Raw genomic sequence first — 26435 nt, 5'->3', positions numbered from 1 at the left:
CAGCTTGCTGCTCTGCCCCACCGATCGAAAAACAGCTCGCACCGACAATTGAAGGTAATGCACCTACAGTACTGCTAAAACTATAGGGATTATGGCAATGGGCTAATTTGCCAAAATATTGAACTATCGCTTTAAAAGTCAAACCACACAATTTTAATAACCCATTTCCTGTTTTTGTGATATTTCCTGTATTCTAGCCATGCATTATCATTTTTATGAAAAAATGTAATCCAGATGAGCTTGGACATTAACCAACACAGAAAACCAGGACAGAGGTGTAAAACCAGCTAGATACTGTTACAGAAAGGTCCAGTTAAACGCCAGTAAAACACAAGCTGCAGATGCTAAGGGTGCAATCGTAGACCTTTGAATTCATACAGGATGCTAGGATTTGAGCCAACGTTTTCTTAAACTACTACTAAAATAGTAGTAGTTTCTCCAGAACAGCCAGTTTTGCAGTGACTCGAGTGTGAGTGCATCTTACCCCATTATTAAAGTATGTGTCTAAAACATTCAGTCCACAGTCCCTCCTCTTCTCGTCAGGGGCTAGCTGGTACATGGCCTGTCAGAGGAGAACAAAAAGTGTGAGCGGCCACACCAGTAGAGGAAGCCATGCTCATTCAGCCATCTTTAATATCTTTCCAAATAAGGTCAGAGAGACAGGCAGCAGAAGGCAAGAGGAGAGAGGAAGGGTGAGACAAGGGAGGAAGAGCTGGAGGGAAGGATGGGGGTTGGTTACTAAGAGACAAGAGGGGGAAAAAATTGGAAACAGTGGAGTGGGAGAGTGGGACCTCAGACGAATGGAGATCCTCGAGATGACAAAATCATCTCGTCTTAGTTAAAGCAGCAAACTGGCAACCGTGTTTGCCTTCGCGCTTTGCTCGTTACATCTGTCGCCCTACCAGGATGACGCCTCGGATTTCACCCGATCGCACCATCACAGATTGTGTTTTTGGTCAAATATGGCTGTAGGCAGAGAGATGGTCTGGACTTTGACTGTTTCCAGTCGTATGTTTTGTTTGAAAACATGCTCGGCGGAGAGGAATGGGGACCGAGCTGTGGCTGCTGCTGCACATCACAGCCAAAGGCATCAAGTTCTCAGTGGGACTTAAACGGCGGGTTAGCTGGGCGCTGGAAACGTTCGTTCCTCGCAGTTTTGTCACCTTGTGTCGGTACGTGCGACTCCCCGTTGCACGTACATACACTCCTGTCTGCCTACCTTGAAAAAGACTAATGTAGGTTCTTATTAAATAAGCATGATTCCCCCCCTGTTTTCCTTTCTCGCATACCTCCAGGGGCCTAGACACAAGCTCGGGCCTGTGTTTGCCTGCTCACCCAGGAGACCTGCCTCTGACGTGGGCTTGACCTCATGGAGGAGTGCATGGAGGAAGGGGAGGGGTCTGCTCTCTGACAGCCTGTCTAGGTTGCTAATCACCCCCCCTCACCCCCACACCAACCCCACCCACCCGTCACTTTGTGCTACCGCCAAGAGCAGGCAGAGGACCAAGCCCTGACTGTTCCTCTGCTATTCCTCGCCGCGCTGCAGGGGCTGAATCAGGTCAGTCCCGGGGGAGAAAAACGGGGACAGACGAGTAAGAAAAAAGGATGTCTGAAAGAATGAATGTTATAGGAAATCACAGAATAAGCCGAGCAGTTGCTAATAGTCTTACCACAGCATCCATAAACTCAATGCAGCGCTTCAGCTCTGGCCTGGTGTCACAGTACTGACGGAATAACAGCCGACCAATGGGCTGCTTCTCACACAAGCTGGTGTAGTCCCTCTCTAAAAAGCAAAAAAAAGAGGAGGGGGAGGGGGGGCAGACAGATAGATAGAGAAACATTATTATACCAGAAAAATGCACCATAACAAGAGCTGACTCAGGATCTGAGGCCCACAAGTTAAGAATTAGTCTTAAAATTTATGGTGGAAAATAACGATCAAACAAATTTCACTGCATAAATCTATCTTTATTTTTCTGACTCTTTCAGGAATCTCTGCACAGCTCTCATCACTAAAGGCCTCCAAAAAATATTCCAGTGAAACAAATTCAGAAGGCGAAATGAATCTGACATGACTGCAATTACTCATAACTCACTGATATGCAACCAGAGGATCATCTCAAGTAGATTTTGCTTCATGTTGGTAAAACTGGGAGCTACTGCTTTGCAGTGGAGTGATAGAGGATCTTGGTTTGGTTCTTGGGAAATTGTACTATTATACTGTTATTTTATCAACAAACCCATGGACACCTCTTCTCAGTCTCATGTCCTGTTTCATGTTTGCAGTCATGTGTAATTTAAATTATCTGTATTTGTAAAAGGAAGCTTCAGAGAGTCAGAGAGGCACAAAAGAAATTCCCATCACAATTATTACGGCAATTGTGTTGTTTTAAAAGCAACTGTTTTGTTTGTTTGAAAGCTGAAACATGAACCTATAGGTCTCCATCCAAGCTAAACCGATGCTTATTACTGAAGTGGATAGTAAACTTGTTTGACTAGTCATTGAACAGAAGAAACACAAGACTTTTCTTCAGCATTTAGCAAGACAAAGTTAGTTTTCAATGGGAAATGAAGTTGAGCGTTAATAAAATAAATGTTTCATCTGTGCAAAAAAAGGTCAGGGATGACAAAGCTCCCAGACACCAAACCATTGTCCAACAAACCAAACAGAAGTGAAACAGCGGCTCGACAAAACAGGACATACAACTTTAAATCTCATATCCTTATCAATCAGCCCATCACATAAAAATTTGAAACATGCTATAACATAGAGTAGAGAAACTATGCATCTTTTTTCCACACCTCCGTGGAAAGCTGTTTCATGCTTACGCTACAATATTCTACACATGAAGAAAGACACTGTTTACATAACTTGATGTTATACAAACAAAGGCTGTTAAACAAGGAATGGAAAATGTACTTTCCTAGTTAGTATATAACAACAATATGTGACATGTATTAGCCTTTGCACCCAGTGAAAGCTCCTGGGAGAGAGAAACAAAACAAATGTTAGGAGGGACAGTGGAGAAGTTTGTTATTATAACCTCTCCATCTATAGAAACCTCAAAATCCAAGCTATACATTGTTTTTAAAGGATTCGTTCTTACACTGTAAGCAAAACACAACATTGTATGTCCATGTTTTCTGTATGTGTGTTTGCATGTTTTCTGCGTGTGTGTCTGTGCAGCTGGCCCCAGCTTATTAGGACTAATGGTGTCCATTTGAGTCACATTTCCTCTGGTACCAAATGAGGAAGAAGACCAAGGACATTTTCCATCACCGGCTGACAGTAAGAACACACACACACACACACACACACACAACACGGTACTCACGAACACACAAGATAAACATACAAACAAAAATAGGCCACACACATTCACACAGTACAACTGCGTACTTGTGAATAGAAGAAGGGAGGGGGGGGGTGAAAACGTCCGAGTGGTGACAGCTACAGGACAACCTCCAACAGTAAATCAGATCTCCCAGCTGCACTGTTTATTACCCAGCATTCCCCTCTGCTCTCCTCATTCACACATATACGACGGCAAAACCTAAGTTATCAGTTTGTTGGCAAACATGAGAGCGTAGGTAGATGAGATTTTTACAGCCTCCCTCTCCGCGGTGTGGCTGCCTCGCTCCGACTGCAGCGTCTTTTGATCACCAACTTATTGGAGTCCTGCTTTGGTAGTTTCCCTATCGGCTGTGTTCAGCTGCAAACTGGAGCTGGGAAAGCCCCCCTCCCCCTCCCCTCCACCACTACACACGCACAAATGCAATGCAATTTTAGGTAATTTGGAGAGAAGCAGCAAAAAAAAAGATGTTTAGACTGTTGGACTGTTTGATTGGTGTAGCCAGGTGAGGACAATGCTGTTTGAGGTGTGTATGATTCATTATCAGCTCAACAATGGCCCCAGAGAGTGGATTTCTCTAAACGTCCGCATCAACAAACGTGTCGACTTCCCTCAAAGTCACATGTCCCGACAATCACAGGAGAGGTTATCGACGCCTCGCCCAATAAAAGGAGCTGCATGTTAATCCACGTGACTGGTGTTTATGAGCTGGTTTGTTTGAAACTGGGCAGTGTGAACCTAAACAAAGCAAATTCAGCAAAGTCAACTTTTCCACTCTGGTTTGAAAGGAAATTAACTTAGAAAGCGCTCTCTGCTCTGCTTTTTTATTTTAATCATACACAGACATCTTTTTTTTTTAGTTAGAATTTTTGCATGGGAATTTTACATAATTTATTAAATATGTTGATTTGTGACTATTCTGATACTTATGATGCTATTGTATTGAATGTCTATTAACTAATTTTTTCTTGTTTTCATGATCATCTTACGTGTTACTCATTTATACTCATCGTTCGAAACGTTGTCTCTTTTAATATGTAGCCCTTGAATAAATATATTTTGTATTTTAGGAGAAGACGGTGTTGCGAGTTCTCTTTTTTTGTTTAACTTTCTTGGACCCAGCACCTACTGCACTTTGGATGTGTGTGAGCTTTTTTCTTTTTTACCCCAATTTTACTTAAAGGATAATTACCGTTTTTTACAATCTGGACCTTATTTCTAGCATAAAATACGATCATTTACTCACCCAGATAACTTTGGTGTCATTACAAGTCGTTCCGACGAAATTAGATCCAGCCGAGAGCCGCATATATCTGTATAATGCGAGTACACGGGGCAGCACAATGCAGCCTCTAAATAACACATTATCTGCCACGAAACTCCTTCATTTCACCAATATTTTGTTATGATACGCTGGTGCTATTCCCCTCTGAGTCCGGGGTTAGCTGTTATCAACATCCGGGGTCTGTAGGTTGACCTACTGACCTCTGACCTGGATGATGTCATCTCTATATGCAGCAGCGTGGTGCGGCTTGTTGCTACCGCTAATACTATGGTTTGTTTCTGCGTGTTTCCGACTTGTCAGAACAAAATGAGCAGCTGGAGCTCTGTAATGTACAGAGCAGTGACATATTGGAATAGGCTCCCACCATATATGACCAACATTGAAAATAAATGGAGATTCAAAAAGAAAATAAAAGAGGCCATTATTAGTAAAGAACTTACATTTTATTTAAGGTTTTGAAAAGTCAAAGTTGGTTTGTATTTGTAAAATATTTTTTATTCTTATTATTTTGTTTTATTTTCTTGTTTGTCATTTATCTAATTCTGTAAGTTATTGTATTATGTTTTGATTGTCACATATGAGTGTCTGGACCCCAGGAAGAATAGTCCTTACCAAGGTGAGGACTAATGGGGATCCATAATAAAACTAAACTAAACATCATCCAGGTCAGAGGTCAGTAGGTCAACCTACAGACCCCGGATGTTGATAACAGTTAACCCCCGACTACAACAACAGAACAAAATATTGGTGAAATGAAGGAGTTTCGCGGCAGATAATGTGTTATTTAGAGGCTGCAGTCTGCTGCCCCGTGTACTCGTATATGGATATGCGGTTCTCGGCTGGAGCTAATTTCGTCGGAACTACTTGTAATGACACCAAAGTTATCTGGGTGAGTAAATTATCATATTTTATGCTAGAAATGAGGTCCAGATTGTAAAAAAAAAGGTAATTATCCTTTAACTCTCATTGTATGTGATTACATAAAGACTGTCAACGCTCTAATTTACATGAAGCCTCTTGGTTTCAGCTTCTTCCCCACAAACAGGTTTGGTGGTTTCCATCCAGTACTATAGAGTCCCCTGTCACTCCAGCAGCTGTTAGGCCCCGCCCTCTGCTGTGTGACAGTGAAACTGGTCACTGTTGATGTGACAAACACCAATTAGCATCCATCTGCTACACCAGGTATCCTTACAGCATCACATTGTGATGTAAAGAGATAAACAACCACTCTCTCCCTCACACTCACACCTGTGGGCAGGTTGGAGTCACCAGTTCACCCAGTGTGCATGTCTTTAGACTGACTGGACTACAGAACTTACACTGCAGGTATCTGCTGTTAGCCGATACACAAGTTCAGGTATCAGGAAGGAGAAGAAAAATGGTATCAGATGAGAATTCACACGTCATCTGTATAAGACTATATGCATCTCTTGCCCGTGAACAAGGTTTTCCAAATGCTCTTTTTTATGTTGTTTTTCAGGTGAGAACGTTTCTGAGAGAACCCTCTCACCCCAGGCCAAAGGAAAAACAACTGTGAAAAAAAGAGGGGGGAGGGGGGGGTATACAAAGAAAGATGGGACTGGAAATGAGAGGACTGACTAGACTAGCACCTGTCCGCGCCGGTGAAGTCAGCTGAAATTACAATTTCATTAAAAGCCTAATTTAGGTGAGTTAGTGACAACAGGGAATGACCGGCTGAATTTGCACAAATGTGAGCGTGTGCGATGGCTGCATGTGTGTGTGTGTGCGTGCGTGTGTGCACACTTTCGGGGGCAGAGAGACCTGAGCATTGGCCAACACACACCACCACCACCGCTGCTGCTGCTGCTGCTGCTGCTACGCAACAAAGCATCATTAAGCCTCCATCCAAAACCACCTCTGGTTTCAGAAGCGTGTGGAACGAGCTAACTTCGGCGACAGTATACTGTAGGTGCACATGTGAGCTGTAACTATGGGATGGATACCAGGATAAAGAGTGGAGGGGGAGACAGAAGGAGAGGAAGAGGAGATGGAGAGTGGTCTTGTGCTGGCAGACTAAGTGGCTGCAGCCCACATAATGTAATCTGGGCTTCCTAGAAGTACTGCACACTTGTCAAGGCTAAGGTCAAATGCCTGACATTATCAAGACACAACAAAGACACAGCTATCAGTTGCTATACTGTAAGGTTCTATCAGCTGTGCCTGCACCGCGGGCGTGCATGCGCGTCTCCTGGGCGTGTGTGTGTACGTGCATGCACATGCCCGCACGTCCGTGTGTTTAAGTACTCGAAGGGGATTATTTTGATCCCGCGCTCGGTGTGATAGGGAAATTACGCAATGGTGTCTATGTAATAGTGACGTATGTAACCCTCAACAGCTGCTGCATGCACACACACACACACACACACACACACACACACACACGGGGAGGCACATATAGCTTTTTTTTTTTAAATCCTCTGCAAAAGTTATAATCCAACCTGCAATTAATATGTAACATACAGTATCTGACAAGTATGACGCTTCCTCACACTTAGCTGACGTTTTACATTGTTTGGAGCAGGTGATAGAGGTACATTCAGGTTTATGATAATTATATCCATAGGTGATGATATATTATATGAAGACACATATACATGCAAACAAACAACAAAATACAACAAAATAATCAGAAAATGTAACATAATACACTATGTTTTGCTTTGTTTTTTTGTTTTTGTTCCCTATTTTGTTTGGTAGTTGTTTATTTTATGATATAAAATCTTAAAAGGGACATTGTGTAACTTCTGTTATCTATTCATGAAAATCGATTATTTGGTTCAAAAGTCTGTTTTTCATTAACCAGTAATCCCCCCATCAACAAAGTGAAGTGTTCCTTTCAGCTCTGAATGAGCCGTTCATATCATTCATATCTCCATGGAGCGGGTAAGCTCGGTGCTGCTGCCATGTGGTGTCGCCATGTTTTTACCTTCAGTGGCAGGTAGGTAACCACGGAAACTCAGCGGAGACACCGGAGCTGTCGGCTCAGTCACCGCGGTAACGTAGTGAGGAGGAATGGAGCGTTACACTGATGCTGCATTTACCTGCAGTCGGGCAGACGGCCGTCGCTAACAAACCAGATGTCATTTTAGTCACAGAAGTCCAGAGAAAGCCGGTAAAACGTGGGTCAGATCAACAATACCACATCGCCATGACAACATATTGTCACGTGTATTGTTTTGCCTCGTGCTGACGGACCACTTGTTTACATAGAGGCTTGTTTACGCCGTTACGTGCAACAGCTGTCGTCCGTCTGCCGTCTGCCCAATTTCACCTGAATGCAGCATGAAAAATACGATTGAGTTGCTTGCGATCTACAACTGCAACGCTGGATGGGAGAAATTCTTACACAATGTACCTTTAAAAAATGTAAAAAAAAATAAAACAAAATTAAATTAAAGCAGAAGTAAGTGGTCCGGTCGTTTTCGCTAATGCTGCGTTCCAGGCAGGCTTTTGAAATCGTAAATTACAGCTTCAAGTCACAACTTACGACTTTGTAGCGTTTCAGGCAACCCACTCGTGTTTTTCCGACCTGTTTTACCGGTGAAAGTCACTATAACGGCCACTCGTAACTTCCGACCCGTGAACTCGTACCAGATCGAACTGGTACCACTTCACGGTCGGAAAAATACGAGTTTCCTTGAACGCACCATAACAGTCCTCGTCCCTACGTCGCCACATTCACGGCGTTCCTTGGCTGCACACACAGCCCTGCATGCCGTTCTCTCTCCTCATTGGATAAAAACTGTAGGATACGATAAATGTTTTCTCTTCGGCTCAGAGCAGAGCAGAGTGACTGACAGACCCGTGTTTCAGACCAAACACTCTATAGAAGTGATTGTTGTCGGAAGATATAACTATTTAAGACTTATATTAACACAAATATATCACTTACTTCTGCTTTAAAATAAAAAAAAAGAAGACACACATACACGGATCAAAACTGATGCTGCGTAAGCGATATCACCATTAGTAGTATGTGCATCTATATCCCTTCACCTCAGACTCTCACACACACACCACTCTTCCTACTCCTGCCATTTCTCTACCCCTCTCCTCGCCTCTGTCTTTGTTTCTGTTTCTCACTCACTCTCTCTATACCTCTCCTGTACTGCCACTCTTATGTTGCTCTGAAGTGGTGGAAAGAGGGAGAGAGAGAGAGATACAGATAGTGGGGGGGGGGGGGGGGCATGAAGATAGAAAACGAGAGGGAGGGGGAGTATGTGGGGGAGGGTAGCGCTGCAATCTCTGGCAGAGATGGCTGTGACGCACTATTACACACACGCACACACACACACACACACACACACACACACACACAGGGTGCCGTGGCATTCAGAGAAGCGGAGTGTGTGGAGGAGATGAGGAGATAACAGAGCAGCTTGTCTGGTCCCGCCCCCTCTACCTTCAAGTCAAACCTGGATGTGGACGGGGAACAGGAAGGAAGCCAGACTCAAGACGTTGTGATTTGGTATGTGAGCAGACAGTAAGACAGACACACACACACACACACACACTAGGTTAAAAGAGACTAAGATTAAGAAACGGCTTTCAAACGGATTCCCTGAGTCAGATACACACACACACACACACACACATACATATATACACACAGTCTTTCCTGTCCCCTGCCTGTAACTGCGGGTGGGGACGGGTAGAAACAGGAAGGAAGTCCAATCTGAACTTCCTCCTGCAGTCAGACACACCCCAACGACACAGCATGGCATGTTATCTTTCTGCCTCACGCCCCGACATGCACGCCGCCGCCGCCTCCCCCACTTCCCCCCCACCGGCTCCTTACCGATGGTGCGACGGAGCTCCTCACACTGGCTGATGTGCGGGAGTTTCAGCATCTCCTTCCATTTCTTGCTGCGACCGTTCCTCTTCCCTCCTCCACCTGAGAGACACAGAGATGTACATCAGAACATGAAGCCACTCATTTAGTTCAGAACTGCACTTGGGCTCCTAAAACCACATCCATCTCCATGGCATTTCCAACACCAGAACAAGAAGACCCCCAGCCAAGTGTGTGTGTGTGTGTGTGAGCGTGAGCATAAGCATGTTGACCTTGCAGTAACCACAGGCAGGGGACAGCTGGTTCATCCCGCCAGTCGCCTCTATGCATCATGACAGAGCATGTGGTGAAGAATGTTGACAGCCTCAAAGATCATTGGACACACACACACACACACACACAGAGTGGGCTCTTTTCCCCGAAGCTCAGTCAAACATTAGCCAAACATAACTTTATGGGTTATCTCCTACACACTCACAAACATACACACACACACACACTGATGCGAGGGCAGATCAGATGACCCTGATGTGATGGGGGTGAACGACCTCTAGGCACAACCGGGCTCTTCAGAGGACCGAGGGGGGGGGGCACTCTGTATTTTACTTAAGTGCACATTCCAACAGCAGCGAGTGTGAGTGAGTGAGTTTGGAGACGTGGTCTCATCAGGGGTGAAGTGAGGTATTTAATCCCTGAGGCAGACGGAGTACTGAAGCTGAAGGAATCAGTTCTCTGATGAGCAGCGCCTTTGATTTGCTAACTAGCACTTTTACACACACACACACACACACACACACACACACACACACAGTAGACACACAGTAGACACAGAAAAGAAGAACTGATGTACTATCTGGGGTCATGTGTGTGTGTGTGTGTGTGTGTGAAAGCAATAAGGAACCAACACAATGACCATCGGTGATTGCAAATGAAAGATTTTTGTGGTTTTAGTTGTACTGATAAAACAGGACTGTATTTCAGATTCAGATTCAGATATTTTATTCATGTACTTAAGAAAGAAAAATATGTTACACATGAACAGTTGCAACAGATGTACATGAAATGTAACAAAAAAGTGCTTGTAAATAGGGGACCCAATAATCCTTTGGCCCAATAAGTTCAGACAAACACAACTGTCACTTCAGCTTTAAAAAGCTATAAAAAGGACAGGAATTTGACATTGTTTACTAAATGATTAACCAGAAAGATTTATTATTTATTCAATAAAAGACTAGGTCAAGACGACCTCGTATGTGGCCGAGTCACAGCGTCGTCTGACAAACGCACCACATACATGAAGGACACAGAGGGAGCTGTGTTTACTTCTACACTATCACAGAGAGAGACAGGCTAAGACAGGCCTCTGTCTTCATTTCAGTCATGGTGATGGGAATACTGGACACGGGGGAGAGGGAGAACATGCCAACCGATATGGGATAAAGGCATAGTTCAACACTTTGGCAAATTGGCCCATTGTCATAATCCCAATAGTTTTAGGAGTTGGTTCGTACCTTTAATTGTCGGTGCAAGCTATTTTAAGAACAGCAGAGCAGAGCCATGAGCTGCTCAGAGCTACGCTAGGGAGAGTAATGGGATTTCTTGGTTTACCTCATCAAACTCCATGGATAAGTTGTGACCTGCACATTCACCACACTATGAGATAATATGGGACAGAGACGCAAATGCAGAGACTGCTGGCCGAAAAACTGCTCCCGACGAGAACGCACATTAGCGATTTGCATGAATTTACCTCGAAAACAACTCTGTCTTGTAACGTTCTGTTATTAGGGCCACGGGGCAAGCCCACCGGGCACTGGCCCGCTATGAAATAGCTGCAGGGACCAGTGACCGGGGCGAAGCCGTGGCCCTCTCATCATTTCACAGAGGAAATTTTCTAGTTATCTCTGCAGGTCACAACTTGTCCACCAGAGCGTTTTGGAGTTGTTGGATTGTGTATGGGTTTGATGAAGGAAACCAAGAAATCCCATTAGCCTCTGCAGCGTAGCTCTGAGCAGATCGCAGCTCTGCCCCGCCGTTCTAAAAATAGTTTGCACCGACAATTAAAGGTAACGAACCTACTCCTAAGTATAGGAATTATGGCAATGTGCCAATTTGCCAAACATTTTGAACCATCCCTTTAATCAGCAGTAATGGAGCCGAGGCTCAGTGTACACAGAAATAAGATCAGAAACAAAAAGGTGAATGAAATGAAAGTGTTTCCCTGCAGTTCTGACCCAGCCGGGAAAACAGAACGGCTCAGGAAAAAGTGGTCATTTAGTCAGTCAGTAACATTCCCTGTCATAGGGCCGGTCCTGCTCATCCCATCCAGCCAAAAATAATCTGGTGTGGAGCATCCCAATATGCCTCTATCCTGAGTTCAATAGTAGTAGTGGCTGTTCGTTCCATGTTAAATCCCTTGTCTGCCCTCAGTGTCCACACTCTAAAAAAATCACCAATCTGTACACTTTCTTAGAATGTATTTGGTATTTTATTTTTTTCAATTTTCATGAGTTCAATCATAAATTAAAGGTGAATTGCATTATTATTACTAAACTCTTTATTTGTGTACAAAAAAAAAACTCTCACAGAAACGCATAAATCCACCACAGATGAGTTCACATTGAAGAACAGTGTGAAAACACATAATCTGAGGCTGTGTATTGCTTGAATGTTTGAAAATCACAGACAGAACAAAATGCACACACACACAAAAAAAGCACCACTACAGCTTTGGCCCCAGATGACCCAGCATCACCGTCAGCCCGTTAAAGCTGTTTTACGTAACCCAAGTCCTCTCCTTCACTGCTGACGAAACCCACTGCTGTTATTTCTCAAAGGAGACACAGAGTGCTGATCGGCGCCGTCGACGCAAAACATCTGACGGACGGAGGATTCGTCTTTTACAACCACCTGAAAAACTGTCTATGTCACTGACAGATAGTTCACTAGACGAGGTCATTCTGACACTCTGTGTCTGCCCTAAAAACTGAAACAAAAACCAAGTGGAAAATATAAACATGTTTTCTACATAACTGCCATGATTTAAGAGACCAAGGTGAATTTTCACAGATTGGCTTTATTATGAATAACCTATAATTATTCATCTCTGATTGGCTAGAACTCACAGGCTTCCGGTCTTGTGCTTCGGGCCCAAGCCTGTGAGTGCTATAGCCAGCATCTTTGCGCGAGCTCAACAAGATCTGCAAGTGTAACTAAACTCTTTCAGGCTCAACAAGTCGATCACAGATAAACTCAGCTGTCAGGTTTATTCATAACTGTTTTCAACCTTAAAGGTAGAGTCTGGAGGTTTGTTTGTTGCAGTGTGTAAACAAAACATTCAGACTGGGCCCCTCCTCTCAGGCTCAACTGTGCAGCCTCCTGCCCCAGACAGCAGCAGCAGTTGTCAGGGCTGCAAAGAAAAGGAAATACAGTCCGAGTGAAGCGCTGAAGCGGTGGTCAATATTCGTCCGTCACCGACAACTGGAGCCTCGAGTGTTATGCTGCAACGAGTGGGAGGGCCGTTGTTGTGAGCTGAGAGGCGAGTGCTAGCGGCGGATGCTAGCCGCCACTGCTAGGAAGTTAGCGTTAAGATAGCGGGTGTTGGCGGTGGTGGATAGCATCCGACGCTAGCTAGCATCTCCTACTCGGCTGCACAAAGCATCACCTGAGAAAACACAGACTCTCCACCCAGACGCCCATGCAAAACAAAACAAAAGACCAAAACACAGGCAGGGGGAGGGGGCTCTGCAGACACAGTCACCACCACACAGGACTAGAAGCCCAAAGGTGACGATTAAGATGGATTTTATTTGTATTGTAGGCCTATAGCATTCATTTTTTAGCAGAAAAACCCCCAGACTCAACCTCTAAGCCTAAAAAAAGGCCCTTGATGTGCATTTCAGTGTGAAGCCAATCAAATGTGTGAGTGTCACGGCCATGCCATGCCAATGCGCTGTGCCTAACTTTTGTCATAACGCCATCAGCCATATTAATGCTTGTAGGAGCCAAAATATGTTTTTGCTTTTGTTGTATTGTATTGGCTCCACCTATTTGGTTATTGTGTTAATAGATAGAGGGCTGTTTTTCCTCTTTTCTTTTACCTGTTCTTGGTGGAGTGTGGACAAGTTTAGAGCGCTGTATTTTTTGTTGACTGTCGTTGTCATCATTGTTTTTTTCTATCTTTATTGAATCACACCACTTATTGTTTTGAGATCCCTTTTTTGCAATAGCTGCCTGTTGGTCTTTTTGATTTTAAACACTCTTAAACTGAACATGGACTTCGTTATGGATTTGCGCGGACGCGTCATGAAGATGAGTTCACTAACTCCCTCAATCAGCAGCATTATGTTTTAAAGATAGTCAATATAGCCTACTGCTAATAAAGCTTCAAACTTGAATAGTGAAAGAAAAGTACCAACTCTAAGCAGGCTTTCGATGCCGAGACTTTTAAATGGTATGATTCAAGTGAGAGAGGCACGCACACACACACACACACACACACATGTGGTTTCAGAGTCAGCTGATTTACACACATCGCCGCTCTTCCCATGAATTGTGTGTTTTCAAAGACAGAGTAAACAGACCTGCCTGAGCTTCAGTCAACCATATAGACTGTGGCAGTTTGAGAAGGCAAGGGGGGGAAATCCTCTGCCCCCTCCCCTGCGCGTTCACAAGACACCAGCTGGCCCGGCAGTGACATGCGACAGCTTCAACGCAAACACACACTGTAGGTCAACCACCTGCAAAACAAGACCCCGCACACTGTACGTACAGTGCGCACGCTGGAACATCCTCATCCCTTTCCTACTGGAACATGTCATGTTTTTTTTTTTCCTATAAATACTTGGCCCTCGTGCGTTGTGCAGGTGAACAAAACCCACCAGAATGTGAACAGGAGGACACACACACACACACACGTGAAAAAAAGGAGGCTCATTTCAACTGTGTCACACCTCACAGGAGCAACATGAGCAGCTACATGTTGATGCCGTGTTGACACTGCTCATACGATCCCACTGGTCGAACGCCATCAACGTTGACAGGCATGTTGACAAACCTGTTGTTGGGCTGCAGGGCATGTACATGTATACACACACACACAAACACAAAAAAATGTTCCCTCTTCAGAAAAGGAAAGGAAAGAGGAGCAAAGATAAACGTTGGATTTAAATGTTGAATCACACACACACACCATGTGATGAGAGCCAGTTGCACCTGGCTGGTCATTTTTGCAGTGGAACTCTTCTCACACAGTTGAGCCAAAAACAGAGAATGACTGATGAACACAGTCAAACCAGCTCAACAGAGAGGAACAAACCGTCAGAGATAAACCTCTTCCTGGTCGGGACCTGATATTATGAAAAGGAAATTTAAGTATAAGCACCAGCAAAGGGAAAGCTTGTGTGTTGAAAAGATATGAGGAAATGTTACCTAAACCTGGGGTTAGATGAAGAGAAAAAACGAGAGGAGGAAAGAAAAAGAGGAGGAAGATACTGACAAAAAAAGAAGATTTTAATAGCAAGCTGTGGAAGAGCTCGTCTCTCTGTGTGTGTGTATAATGTGTGTGCGCGCGTGCATACGCCTGTCAGTGCCGGCTGGGCCACCCCACCCTGTTTAATGTCACTCTGACGTCAAAGCCATGTGTGCCGGCCCTTAATGCAGACAGGATGGAGCGAGTATTTATTTTACTTTGGTTCTCCCCTCCGAGCGGACGGGGCCCTCCATAAACACCGACTTCAGAGCAGCTTGGCTCATTCATGGCCCGGCCGCAGCCAACGCTGAGATCATCGTGCGGGATCTCTGGAGTGGACGGGGGGTCTGCGCATGAGCGGTGGCCACGACGACGACGACGAGGAGGAGATTCAACAAGTTGGAACATGTTGAAGACAGACTGGATGTCAAAAACATGCAGAAGTGCCGTCCGGACTACGAGGATGCACATTCCTTTCCTTAAAAGATTTATGGACAGCGGGTCATCCTGGTCACGCAGCTCAGTCAGATGTGAAACATGTTACCAACATCATGACTCACGGCATCTGTTGCCTCACATCATCCCCTTCTCCATTTCCCTACTCTTCCTGTCACTTGCTACTGTCAACTATCTGACAAAAGGCAAACACCACACACAAAAAAAAGACCATAAAGAAAGACGGACAGCTTCGTCCACAGACGGACGACCCCTACGTTGCTCTCAGCTCCTTTTAAACAGCTTCATGGAAGCAAAATCTTCCCCCGTTGTCCATCAATCAAGCCTTCATTTTATAAAAGGCGACACACGATGCCAAGAAGCATCAGTGACAACCTGATGGAGGATTGGTGTCGGAGCTTCACTTCTCTTTAATCTGATTCCTGCACTATTTTAAAGTAGGGCTACCGTGATATTTTCATTTTATTTCATTTGTTCATTCCAATCCTGGGATTGGAAAGGAGCAGGATGAAGAGAACTTATAACACCTGCTCCTTTCTTAAAACAAAAAAACATGAAAAGCCTCTGTAATGAACTGGTTCAGAGCCAAGCCAACAATATACAAATATACAAATCAAAAATCAATAACTATTCCTTTTTGTTACATGTTTTTAAACAATTTCCCTATTTTTTTGCAAATACATCCTCTTCAAATGGAAAATATTTGTACATTTTTCTTCCAACTGTTGAGGAATTCCATGTTTTGACACCCGCCACAGAAATACACATTTGTTTTAACTTAGTCTTTGCATTTTGGTGCTTGTCATCCTGTGAAACCGATACATATAATTTCTGCAAATTTGCAGGTAAAAGTCCACTTTTTGTTCTGTGCACAACCAACAGCATATTTACTGTGTGTGCCAGTTGCATTTTCTTGTTTTATATACAGTTTTCTCCATTTTTCTCCATTCCCCATGTGTAAGAAACAAGAGCAGCACAGAGAGACAGAGAGTATTTTTACACAGCCTTTGTTTCTATATATCCGTCTGGGTTGAGCTACAACCGCATTAATGGATGTACATTCATGAGGCTCCTCTACCCCCCCACCCCTCCCCTTTGATTGGCTGCACTTTTCACATGCTCTTAATGCTCCTGCAGGACAAACACAGTCTGACGCCATCCTAAAATATGCTGCTCTGCCTTCCCTCCCTCTTTCATCTCAAGTGGAAGAAGGGAGTCAGACTGGAGGTCACATACAGTAGACAGTGGAGGTATCATCTCAACCCCCCCCCCCAACACACACACACACACACACACACGTCTCAATATATCAGAGTTCATGCAGCTTCCACCAAGTCACTTCATAGTAATACATTTTTAATGTCAGTTCAAACAGAGTTCACGGCTCTTTTCTCCATTCAGAAGGTAAAATAAATATACTGTCTTTATATATTAGCTAGATTCAGGTTGCTATATCATATCACAGCTGATAAGTCACAAGAAATAGGAGTGGTAATACAGATATATCTTAGGCTACATGTTATTATTACAAAAACTTGTCCATCAGAGAGCACTGGCATAAGTACATTAGTATTTTTGACTGCAACAAGTAAATTGGGTCACATTAGACTATTTTTAGTGCAGTTTCTATTGTTTACATATTTTATACCAAATGAAACATGAAACATTCCGTCTTCCAGTTATTTATAAAAGAAAACTAAGTTTGGTCATGGGTATGTTACAGGAAACTATGTATTGGGGTAATTACCAAAATAAATCAACAAGATTGTTTCAGTAAGTTGTCTTTAAATTCCTGTAGAACTGATATTTGGACAAGCAATTAGTCGTTCCACAGAAAATAGAATTAAAATCATTGTTTCAGCCTCTTTAACCTCAGTGGCTCCAATAAGAATGTGATGGACTGCTTTCACATCTTAGTGCCACTGTGCCAGTGCCAATATAAGGTCCTACTTCGATACTGTTTAAGTGAAAACTAATATATGAATACATGAAGTGATTATTAGACATTATACCATGGTCTGGGTGAATCCTCGATTCTGATTGGCTGCTGGGTGTCCATTAAAAAGTGATAATGGACACCTATAAAGATGTTCCGGTCAAATTGCCTGATTACGTTCTAAATATTACTGCGCTGGCTCAAACGCTTGTTGGTAACCACGGCAACGGACACTCGGACCAAAACAACTTTTTTTCAGCGCATCACGACGCTGGAGTCTGTAAACACACCAGCGGTAAGAAGTGCACTGGCCCTCTGAAAAACTTTGTGTCACGTAACATTTAAGCCGTCACCTCACCTCCCTTCACTGATCAACTACCAGGCTGTGACAGAGTCACTGGCTGTAACGTTATGCTGCGGTCACAGCGGGTCCCTCTTTTTTTCTCTTTTATCGCCGACGAGCTTATTAAATAGTCCGCTCGGCTCAGCCGCTTAAAGACGTATGATTTTAACGGTAAAAACAACATTTTAACGGTAAAAACAACATTTTAACGGTAAAAACAACATTCAATTACAAGTAATTGATTTAATATGTATTTATCTCGTAAGTGACCATGGTATAAGCGGGATAATGCCCTTCGAGGTGTCCGATTATCAGAGATTAATGGACTTCGCGGAAGCAACCGTCCTCCGCTTCGCGTCAGACGGTTCACGCCTCCGCGTCGTCCATTAATTTCTGATAATGGACACCTCGTCGGGCATTATCCCTTACAAATATGCCATCTGAGAAAACTACAAAAATAGCTATGGTGAATTAATAATAATAATAATAAAAAAAAACACTTGGAAAGAGAAATAGCATCACTGGCAACTTCTTTTTTACTGTGATTCCCAGCTTCTTCAGTTCAGATGTGATGCGAGAACACGGAGCAGTGCAGCGCTGCTGTCTTCACAACCCTGTCTTTATTTTGCATCGCCATATGGGAGAAGCTGCTGAACACATGTCACACGCTGACACACGAAAAAAATACAGCGCGCGCGTGTGACGACGAAGACGACGACAGGCCTACCGTGGCAGGCAGGCAGTCAGGATTTACTGTACATCATTGCACAATTATGCCTGGGGATGTTCAGCTACACACTTAGACAGAGCGAGCGGACGGTTTGATTCCTAGAGGGCTGAAAGCAGAGGTCAAAGGTCAGGGTCAGGTCCACGCTTCTTCCCCTGGCCGTGAAAAGGGGAGAAAACGGTAAAAAGCCGCATGTTCATCTCAGTAACTACATTTTGGCACTGGCAGTAGTTTTTCCGACATTCAAAACACTGATAACTCTGTTTACCAAGATATTTTTGGCCGGGGTAATCGTACCCTGAATATTTGGTACCAGCCCATGCCTCGCCTGATTTGACCCCCCACCCCCACCCCATGCCGTGGCGATATAGGTGGAGGATCGGACTGGTCGGCTTTGCGGTACTCTCCCAAAAACATCACTTAAATGGTAGGAAATGAGAGAGGGTCACGCATAGTTTAGGTCCATTGTAATACAAGCATGCACACGCACATGGAGCACAATGGAGCCCGGCCATGATAAATGAATGGCCGGTTGCTTTCCCAGCCCCCCCCCCACTCCCCCCACCCATACAGTGTGTGATTGGCTGGAGTAGCCCCTGATAAGGAAAACATTAGCTGCGAGTATCTGTGTTGCCTATTCAAAGCAAAGGCCCAGTGTTTGCCTAAGGTAATCCGTCTGTATACTCGCACTGAAAGACACACATCAGCTGAGAGAGAGGGGAAGAAGAGAAACATGTGAATATCAGGCAGCGCCGCTCTCCTCTAATCCTCACCTCTCTCACATGCTCCCCCCTTCCCTTTTTTTTCCATCCTCTCCCGACTTCAGCTCCTTGCTCCCCTCCCCCATATAAACAGTTTTCTCCTCTTGTTATGCCTTCGTTAATTTTTTATGGCTGTGACTCCCCCCCCCCTTTTCTCTCTCTCTCTCTCTCTCTTTCGTACAGCCCTGAGAGAAAAGGCCCCGAATCACGTGTGAAAAATGCGAAACAACATTACAACATCAGAGTAAATTCCTGGACACGACAACAACAAATGAGAAACGGTGAAGGGAGAAGTGGGGTTGGGGGGGGCGTTTCACATGAGCGGCGGGGACATGCACACAGCATGCTGCTCACTCCAGCTGCACGCCGTCGTGTTTTGCAAGACCTTTCCTTCCTCTGTCCCCCCCCCCCCCCGCCGGCTCCGTGCGTTCGAGATATTCCATTAAATCTCGCCGAGACGTGCTTGAAAACTGACCCTTGTTTTCACAGCGTCTTACAGGAGGGGTGAGGGGGGGGGGGGCAGCAGGGAACATGGTGAGACTAAACTTGAGCAGGGTGCACGAGAGTTGAGGCCTGCACCAGCACAAGCTGAAAGGGTAATCATCTATATGTTATCAAGGGCCGTCTCTCTCTCAGATGAAGGGCCCACTGGTCAATTTCACGGCCGCACTGAAAGAACAGGAACACTACACACACACACACAAAAAACCCGCAGCCCTTGAGTGTGGAACACATCGCACATAATACGCCTTGAAGATTATCTTTGATAAGACACCTTCCAGCCATATTTGAAGGTAGGACCGACAAGGCCAGACGCCAAGAAGACAACGTTTTCCAGAGGTGAACTGATGAAACTTGAGCGACCCTTGACCTCCGCTGCACTTGCTGCTCGACCACGACTCCGCGCGGCCTCTAAAAAGTGGAGAAGAAACTAAATCTTTATTTGAACCATAAGTACACACAATCGTACGCGCTGTTAAAATCAGGCTGACAGCTGGCTTCTCATAGGAAGAACGCCCATTTAACATTTAATAAGGCAGCTGGAACAACGTCCCTATGATGTTCACAAAGTGCCTCAAAAAGTGCCTCTTTATGGTCGGTCGGCTTGCCAAGAAATTGCGCTAATGAACATCCCAGTAGCCACCCGGGCTAAGCGTCGGTCGGCGCTAGTGCCTGTGCAGCGGAGGCGCGCGCGGCATAATACGCAACACTCTGAGTCTCATACTCCGCACAGCCCATTTGTGGGTGTCATAACTGTAAAACGAGTCCCACATCAAGAGACAGTCACAAAGCAACGTGTTTTATGAGGCTCAGCTGGAGGAAACACCCCAGAGTGATGACAACAAGTGTTAGCCCAGCTACGGCCACAAAACTAATAAAGCTACGCTGGCTAACGTCACAGGAAAAGCCTCACAAGTGGTCTGAGAGGACCTGCTGGCCTACAATTTGAAGCCTACTAGAGAGAAGGGGGGGGGGGGGCTGACAGCACAGAGAGATTAGTGACAGCAACGTTAGAGAGACACATCCACTTAAATCTGTAATGTTATTCTGCAAGAGAAGAATCAAAGCTTCCAACTTGTGAGGCTGATATGAGTCAGGGATAAGGAGGATTAAAGTTCTTGTGTTTGTCAGAGGAATCTGAGCACCGGACTGTCCACATTCCTTCTTATTTTATGAAGGCAGTAGGAATGATGACAGAAACACAGCAGAAAAAAGATCTGGTGAAATCAGACTCCAGGGAAGAGACAAGAAAAGTAGTGAAACCCCCTTCGCGTCCGTCCTCCTCTTAACAGTTGGACCTGAAAATAAAGTATGTGTGGCATTGCAATATCTGGCCTACATATGTTCATTTCCCTGGTGTTTGTGTTGAACAATAACACAGCTGCACCGTTTGATCCTGTGTCTCTCGGCCCATTCGGACAATTTCGCTGCTTTTTCGGTGAAGGCATTCACTCCTTCACAACTCAGATCGTACTACGGCGCTAGAGACCAAACTCACCGACAGCCTGCACATCACATCAGCAAAGAAAAACCTGTTGATCAAAATTATCATTTTTATTGCAAAATTGTAATCATCTCAACACCTGCTATATCAATGACTCAGCCTAATGCAACAACTAAACAAGGTAAATGTACTGTAGTCAACGTCTAACTCACTGAAACAACTGCAAATATACTGATACCAACTGATCCGACAGCGTGGATGTGTTCTGTTTAATGAAATCCCCTACACCCACATCTTCCTCTCCTGCCTTAATGGTGCAGCACATCACCCAAAACAAACCTGTGTGCCGATGCCTCAGTAGTTTAAACGATCCCCCCTCACAGACGCTCCACTGTCCCATTGAAAAATACCAGCTTTTAACTTTGTATTCCAAATGTAGCATATCAATTAATGAGGGCCATCAAGTGTCAGGCCTTACTAGAAAGATAAAGTAACTTATAAACAGACCTCCAATATCCACGAATGACAGGGGCCTTGACTTTGACTTCATTTAAGAATTTTAGATTTTCACCATGTTTTTTTATTTGTTTACAGCATCAGCGGGGGGATTGGGATTAGCATCCGTTAACTTTTCGAGGTCTGCAAGGGGAAAAATATGTCTCGTAAAAAAAAATTCCAGCGGCCACTCGGCACAGTGTGCTTCTCACTACAGTACAATTGGATGTTGAGCTACAAGAAACACATTGTTTGTATCAACAGTTGTTTCCCCTTTTTTTTATATAAACCATATTTTCATATGGAAGTGAGATCATATATGTATCCACGTACACACACACACACACACACATGTTGGTTATTAAAGAGCTCTGACAGATAAATGTAATAGAGGCAGGATATTTCAGAGCTGAGGAGTGAACATAATTCTTCCTCACAGACTTCACACCACCATCTGCTCCGCTGTGATAGGGTGCTCTGCCAACTCAGGTGCTGCACAGTACTGTAAACAGTGAAGTCTGCAGGACAAACTATGATAACACTGTTTCTAAATGATCTCAAGTGCTTTTAACTGCATTCAGCACTGCGACTTTTCTGTGAATATCAGCCAGTATACGCCATATATATCATTTGTGGGTAAATATTGAACATGGGCACTTAACAGCATGAAAAGGGGGTTTAGACTCACAATGCAATTACTGATGAGATACTCCCGATGTTATACTGAATGAGACGTGAGGAAGCAAACTGCTATGTTGAAAATAACTCTTGCCTGAGCTTTTATATGCGCATAAACTGTGGGCTGCATGTCTGCCAAGAGATATCCTCTCGCTATTCTCACACTCACCATTTCAACATTTTTCTAATATGTTCCCAAGGGGAGCAGCAATAACTTCCTTCGACGTCACAATTGCACCTCATGCGACCATCTCCTTGAGCACGAAAAAGCAGGAGGAAACATCTAAAAGAGCATACACTGCAAAAACTCAAGTCAAAATGTCATTTCTAGTCAAACAAATCTTATTATGCTTAAAACAGGACTCATCACATTAAAAAGTAGCTTGTTTTTAGACACTTTTTACTTCTTTCAAGCAGATTTTCATTTGAAATAAGTAGAAAAATCTGATAGTGGAGCAAGTTTTTCTTCCATATTACAAGCACAAAAAACTGGCAGATTTTTCTATGTATTTCAAGTGAAAATTAGTTTGAAACAAGTGAAAATGATCTAAAAACAAGTTAATCTTTAGGTGATGAATCTTATTTTAAGTGGAAAGAGAATAGTTTTGACTAAAAATGAGACATTTTGACAAAAAAATAAGACAAATATTCTTGGAAAGACTTGTGTTTTTGCAGTGTAAATGTGGTGGTTTTCCTCTTCTACGTTGTGTACCATATGTATGCATGAAATTTACAGTAGGCATGGGTGGGGAGTGTTTGGGAGTATAGTGTCATCTCTAACCACTTCCCTTGACGTGTCATTTCAACTGTGGCAGACCGGGCACACCCTGTCATAACACTTCTCACTCCGGCCACCCAGTTTCACATCAACAGGTACGTATAACTGACTCACGAGTCAAGTTTTTGAGCATCTTGTAAGCAGACTCAACTGTTTTCTAGTCACTAAAGGGTGTGTGAGGTTACATCAACGGTCCAATGTTAATCCGGAGATGCAGAAAGCTGCACGTCTAACATTAAAACACACAGTCCTTGGTGCACAAAGCCTTCTTCCTAAGCGCTAAGCCGGGAAACTGTCCATCACTTCCCCTGTTTGCAGCGAGGTCAGAGAGTTACAGAACGACCGATTTTATGTCTTGCTCAAGGACACATCGGCGGGGGCAAACTCTTGCTGACTCAGCGAGTTGGACCCAGCACCGTTCAACCTTCTGCGGCGGGCATAAGGTTTGATGCCGTGTAGAGAGAAACTCTGTAAAAATGCACAGGAGCCGCCTTCTCCATGGTTTTGTGGAATTAAAAGTGGGGTCCGTTCCACAGCTGGTGACACACCACCAGCACTCACAGTCACCAACACATACTTGCACCGACATTGACATACACCGAGAGTTGAATTAAAATCCCAAAAAATCTGGGAGCCATTGCCTGTTTTAATGTGTATGATAATTAAGATAGTAAATGATGTAGCGGGGAGAGAAAAACAGCAACACTGGCTGTGTACAGTAGACATGTATGATGGAGATGGTCAGCCATGGCCGGCCTGTCTCTCACTGTGCATATGCTGAAAATGAATCAAATGATTGCAACACATCTTGTGAAAGGGAACCTGATTTATCAACCGAGTCTCTGCACAAATCTCATCCTGGAAGCCAAAGTCTATCGTTGCCGTTCGGAGCCACATATTAAAAAGGAGATACCAGGCTCCTTCCCACTTTCTGGGCGGTTCATCCGGTTAGATTTATCACTGGTGAAGGCCCTCCGGTGCTCCCGGTGATACAGAAACAGACAATGGGCACTGACAGGTATTGAGCCTGCGGATCCGATCAGTGTACAATAACCTCACGGGGGTAACACTCTTGACAATGCCCAGCACCATTTAATGATGATGCCTCGTATAAGGAGCAGCTGCTGCTTTGAAATGGATTCACTGCTGCTGTGAATAATCCATTTTCACAGCAGTGTTGGCGTTTAGTCTTGAACCGAAACGCAGACTGGATATAAGGCAAAAACCATGAGCAAGGGAAGGCCTCTGCACACGCACACTGAACCGAGACCCCCACACCACCACCACCACCCCCAGACTTTGCTGTCGAATAATACAGTACAATCCTCCTCTGGGACCACAGATCCTGCTGCTTGGTGACCAGTCCAGCCAGAGGAGGAAAAAAAACACACACACAGGAGTGGAAATCGTTGAGCTATACTGACACCTTTCCCCTCTCCTGGCTGCTGATACAGTGTTGCACACCCACCTTGCGCCCACTCACTAAAGTATCGCCTCTCTCTGCTCTGCCATCTCCTGGAAACCAGATGGATATTGGGCCTCTTTCCCACTGAGCAGACAGTGTTGCACACCCGGAGCTGGGCCGCCGGGGTCCCTCCTTCCCTCCCTCCACAATCCCTCTGAATCTTAACGCCAATAACTAAAACATTACCACCACCACCACCACCACCACCCACCCCCTCCATCCATGCAGCTCCCCAGTCAGCATCCACAACGCGATGCAGTGGCTTATTCCTGCGTCAGATTACACCACACGTCCACTCCAGCTCCCTAATTAGGCTTTAAACACACACAAACCTACAGTGACAGGTAAGAAGAGGCTGTACTCTGAGCCACACTGCGCAGCTAGATTTCGCTGTACACTCCACACCATGTCGTAGCAATACCGTTAAAGACACGTTATCCCATCGTAAAATTGTAAATATGCACAATACCACTGGTGCTTGTGAGATTTTTTCTTTTTTTTCATTTCATTTTCTTTTCTTTTTTTTTTTTGCTCGACCACCTCTATGCAACGCTGCCGTCTAAGCGCGATGCTGCAAACACTCCCTGCCTGCGCTGCTCATCTCCAGCAGCCTCCCCGGGCCTTCTGGTAACCTGCCCCGGTGAATATGTGTGGTGGTGGTGGTGGTGGTGTTGTGTTGTTGTTGTTGAGTGTACAAGCAGCTCGTTCCTATGGAATAAGGATACGGCGCTAGAGCCAGAACCGGAGACAAAGCGCTGCGGTGCTGTGGGAGACCAGAGAGGCAGAAATCCCAAGGAGCACCGCCGACAGACAGCCCGGGAGCACCGCCGACAGACAGCCCGGGAGCACCGCCGACAGACAGCCCGGGAGCACCGCCGACAGACAGCCCGGGAGCACCGCCGACAGACACAGCTCTCGTCCATGACCGTGTCGTTGAGGTGGGTGAGGAAAAATAACATTTCTTTTTTTTTTTTTTCTTAGCTTACCTTCTCTCGCCTTCAGGAGAACCGTGTTGGCCACGATATTTTCAATCTCCATTGTCAGAATGTGAATCCCGAGCAGTCGCGATACATTTCACTCAGCGGAAAAAGACGGTTTTTTTTTCTGATCAAACGTGCCGACGACGGTGAGGCTGCTGCACGCGCACGGGGCGAACGCGGCACTGGCGCATAGTAGGTCTTTAATAGTGGTCGTCGTTCCTGTCCATTGCAAGATGTGTTTTTTCTTCCTTTATCAAAGCCTATACCTACGGAGCTGTGTGATTACGACGGGGCTCGTTAGCATTCACAGCCTGCCTCCCTTCCCTCTCTGCCTGCCTTCCTTCCTGCTTCAGCTCCCTCCTCCGCCTCCTCTTCCTCCTCCTCCTCCTCCTCCTCCTCCTTCTCCTCCTCGCCCCTCCTCTGCACAACGAAACCAGCGAGAGTAGGAGGGATCAATTTACAACCAGTGCAACCGCACACACATTCACACAAGTGTATTTCCACATACATCACATTTCCTGGCTATTTCCATGGTTATGCCATTTGTTGTTCGACAAAAACGTGATTATGGGTTGGATTTTTTTTTTTTTTTAAATACAGGTTTTCCACAATATTGTCTTCAAGCATACATGTTAGAGTGAGAAACACCCAGAAATACATAATAGAGATATTTCCATTTAATCCACTGCAAAATGCTTTTTATTCAAATGTGAATGAACACACTAATAAGGAGACATTTCCCCTAAATGGTTTTCTGCCACAGCTGTTCCGTGTGCTGTATTGCCAGGAAACATGAATGCCACTGGCCTCAGAGGCCTGATACAGACCTCTTATTGTGTGAACAATGGTGTGAGGGTTTTTAAGTTGCTGCATAATGCCGGGTGGTGCAGCCTGGAGAAAAGAGATAACACACTGGTTTTCTCCTCAGAAGGGCCACAGTGTGACCCAGC

General features: G+C 44.8%; 1 protein-coding gene across 2 annotated transcripts in view; it reads right to left on the bottom strand.

The window, feature by feature from the left end:
* grk4 (G protein-coupled receptor kinase 4) overlaps window positions 1-25914 on the bottom strand; it is a 50749-nt gene extending 24835 nt beyond the window's left edge. For both annotated transcript variants that reach the window (XM_085760641.1, XM_085760565.1), the window contains exons 1-4: window positions 25492-25914; window positions 9458-9553; window positions 1671-1783; window positions 485-562 (exon numbers count right to left, since the gene is read on the bottom strand). In XM_085760641.1, coding sequence (XP_085616767.1) covers window positions 485-562; window positions 1671-1783; window positions 9458-9553; window positions 25492-25543 — 339 coding nt within the window. In that variant the 5' untranslated portion in view covers window positions 25544-25914. The remainder of the gene's footprint in view (window positions 1-484; window positions 563-1670; window positions 1784-9457; window positions 9554-25491) is intronic.
* Window positions 25915-26435: the final 521 nt, after the last annotated feature.

Source organism: Trachurus japonicus, chromosome 1 (genome assembly GCF_045865225.1).
Source record: "Trachurus japonicus isolate A0001 chromosome 1, Traja_1.0".
Taxonomy (NCBI): domain Eukaryota; kingdom Metazoa; phylum Chordata; class Actinopteri; order Carangiformes; family Carangidae; genus Trachurus; species Trachurus japonicus.
This window is presented reverse-complemented; position numbering and strand designations above follow the sequence as displayed.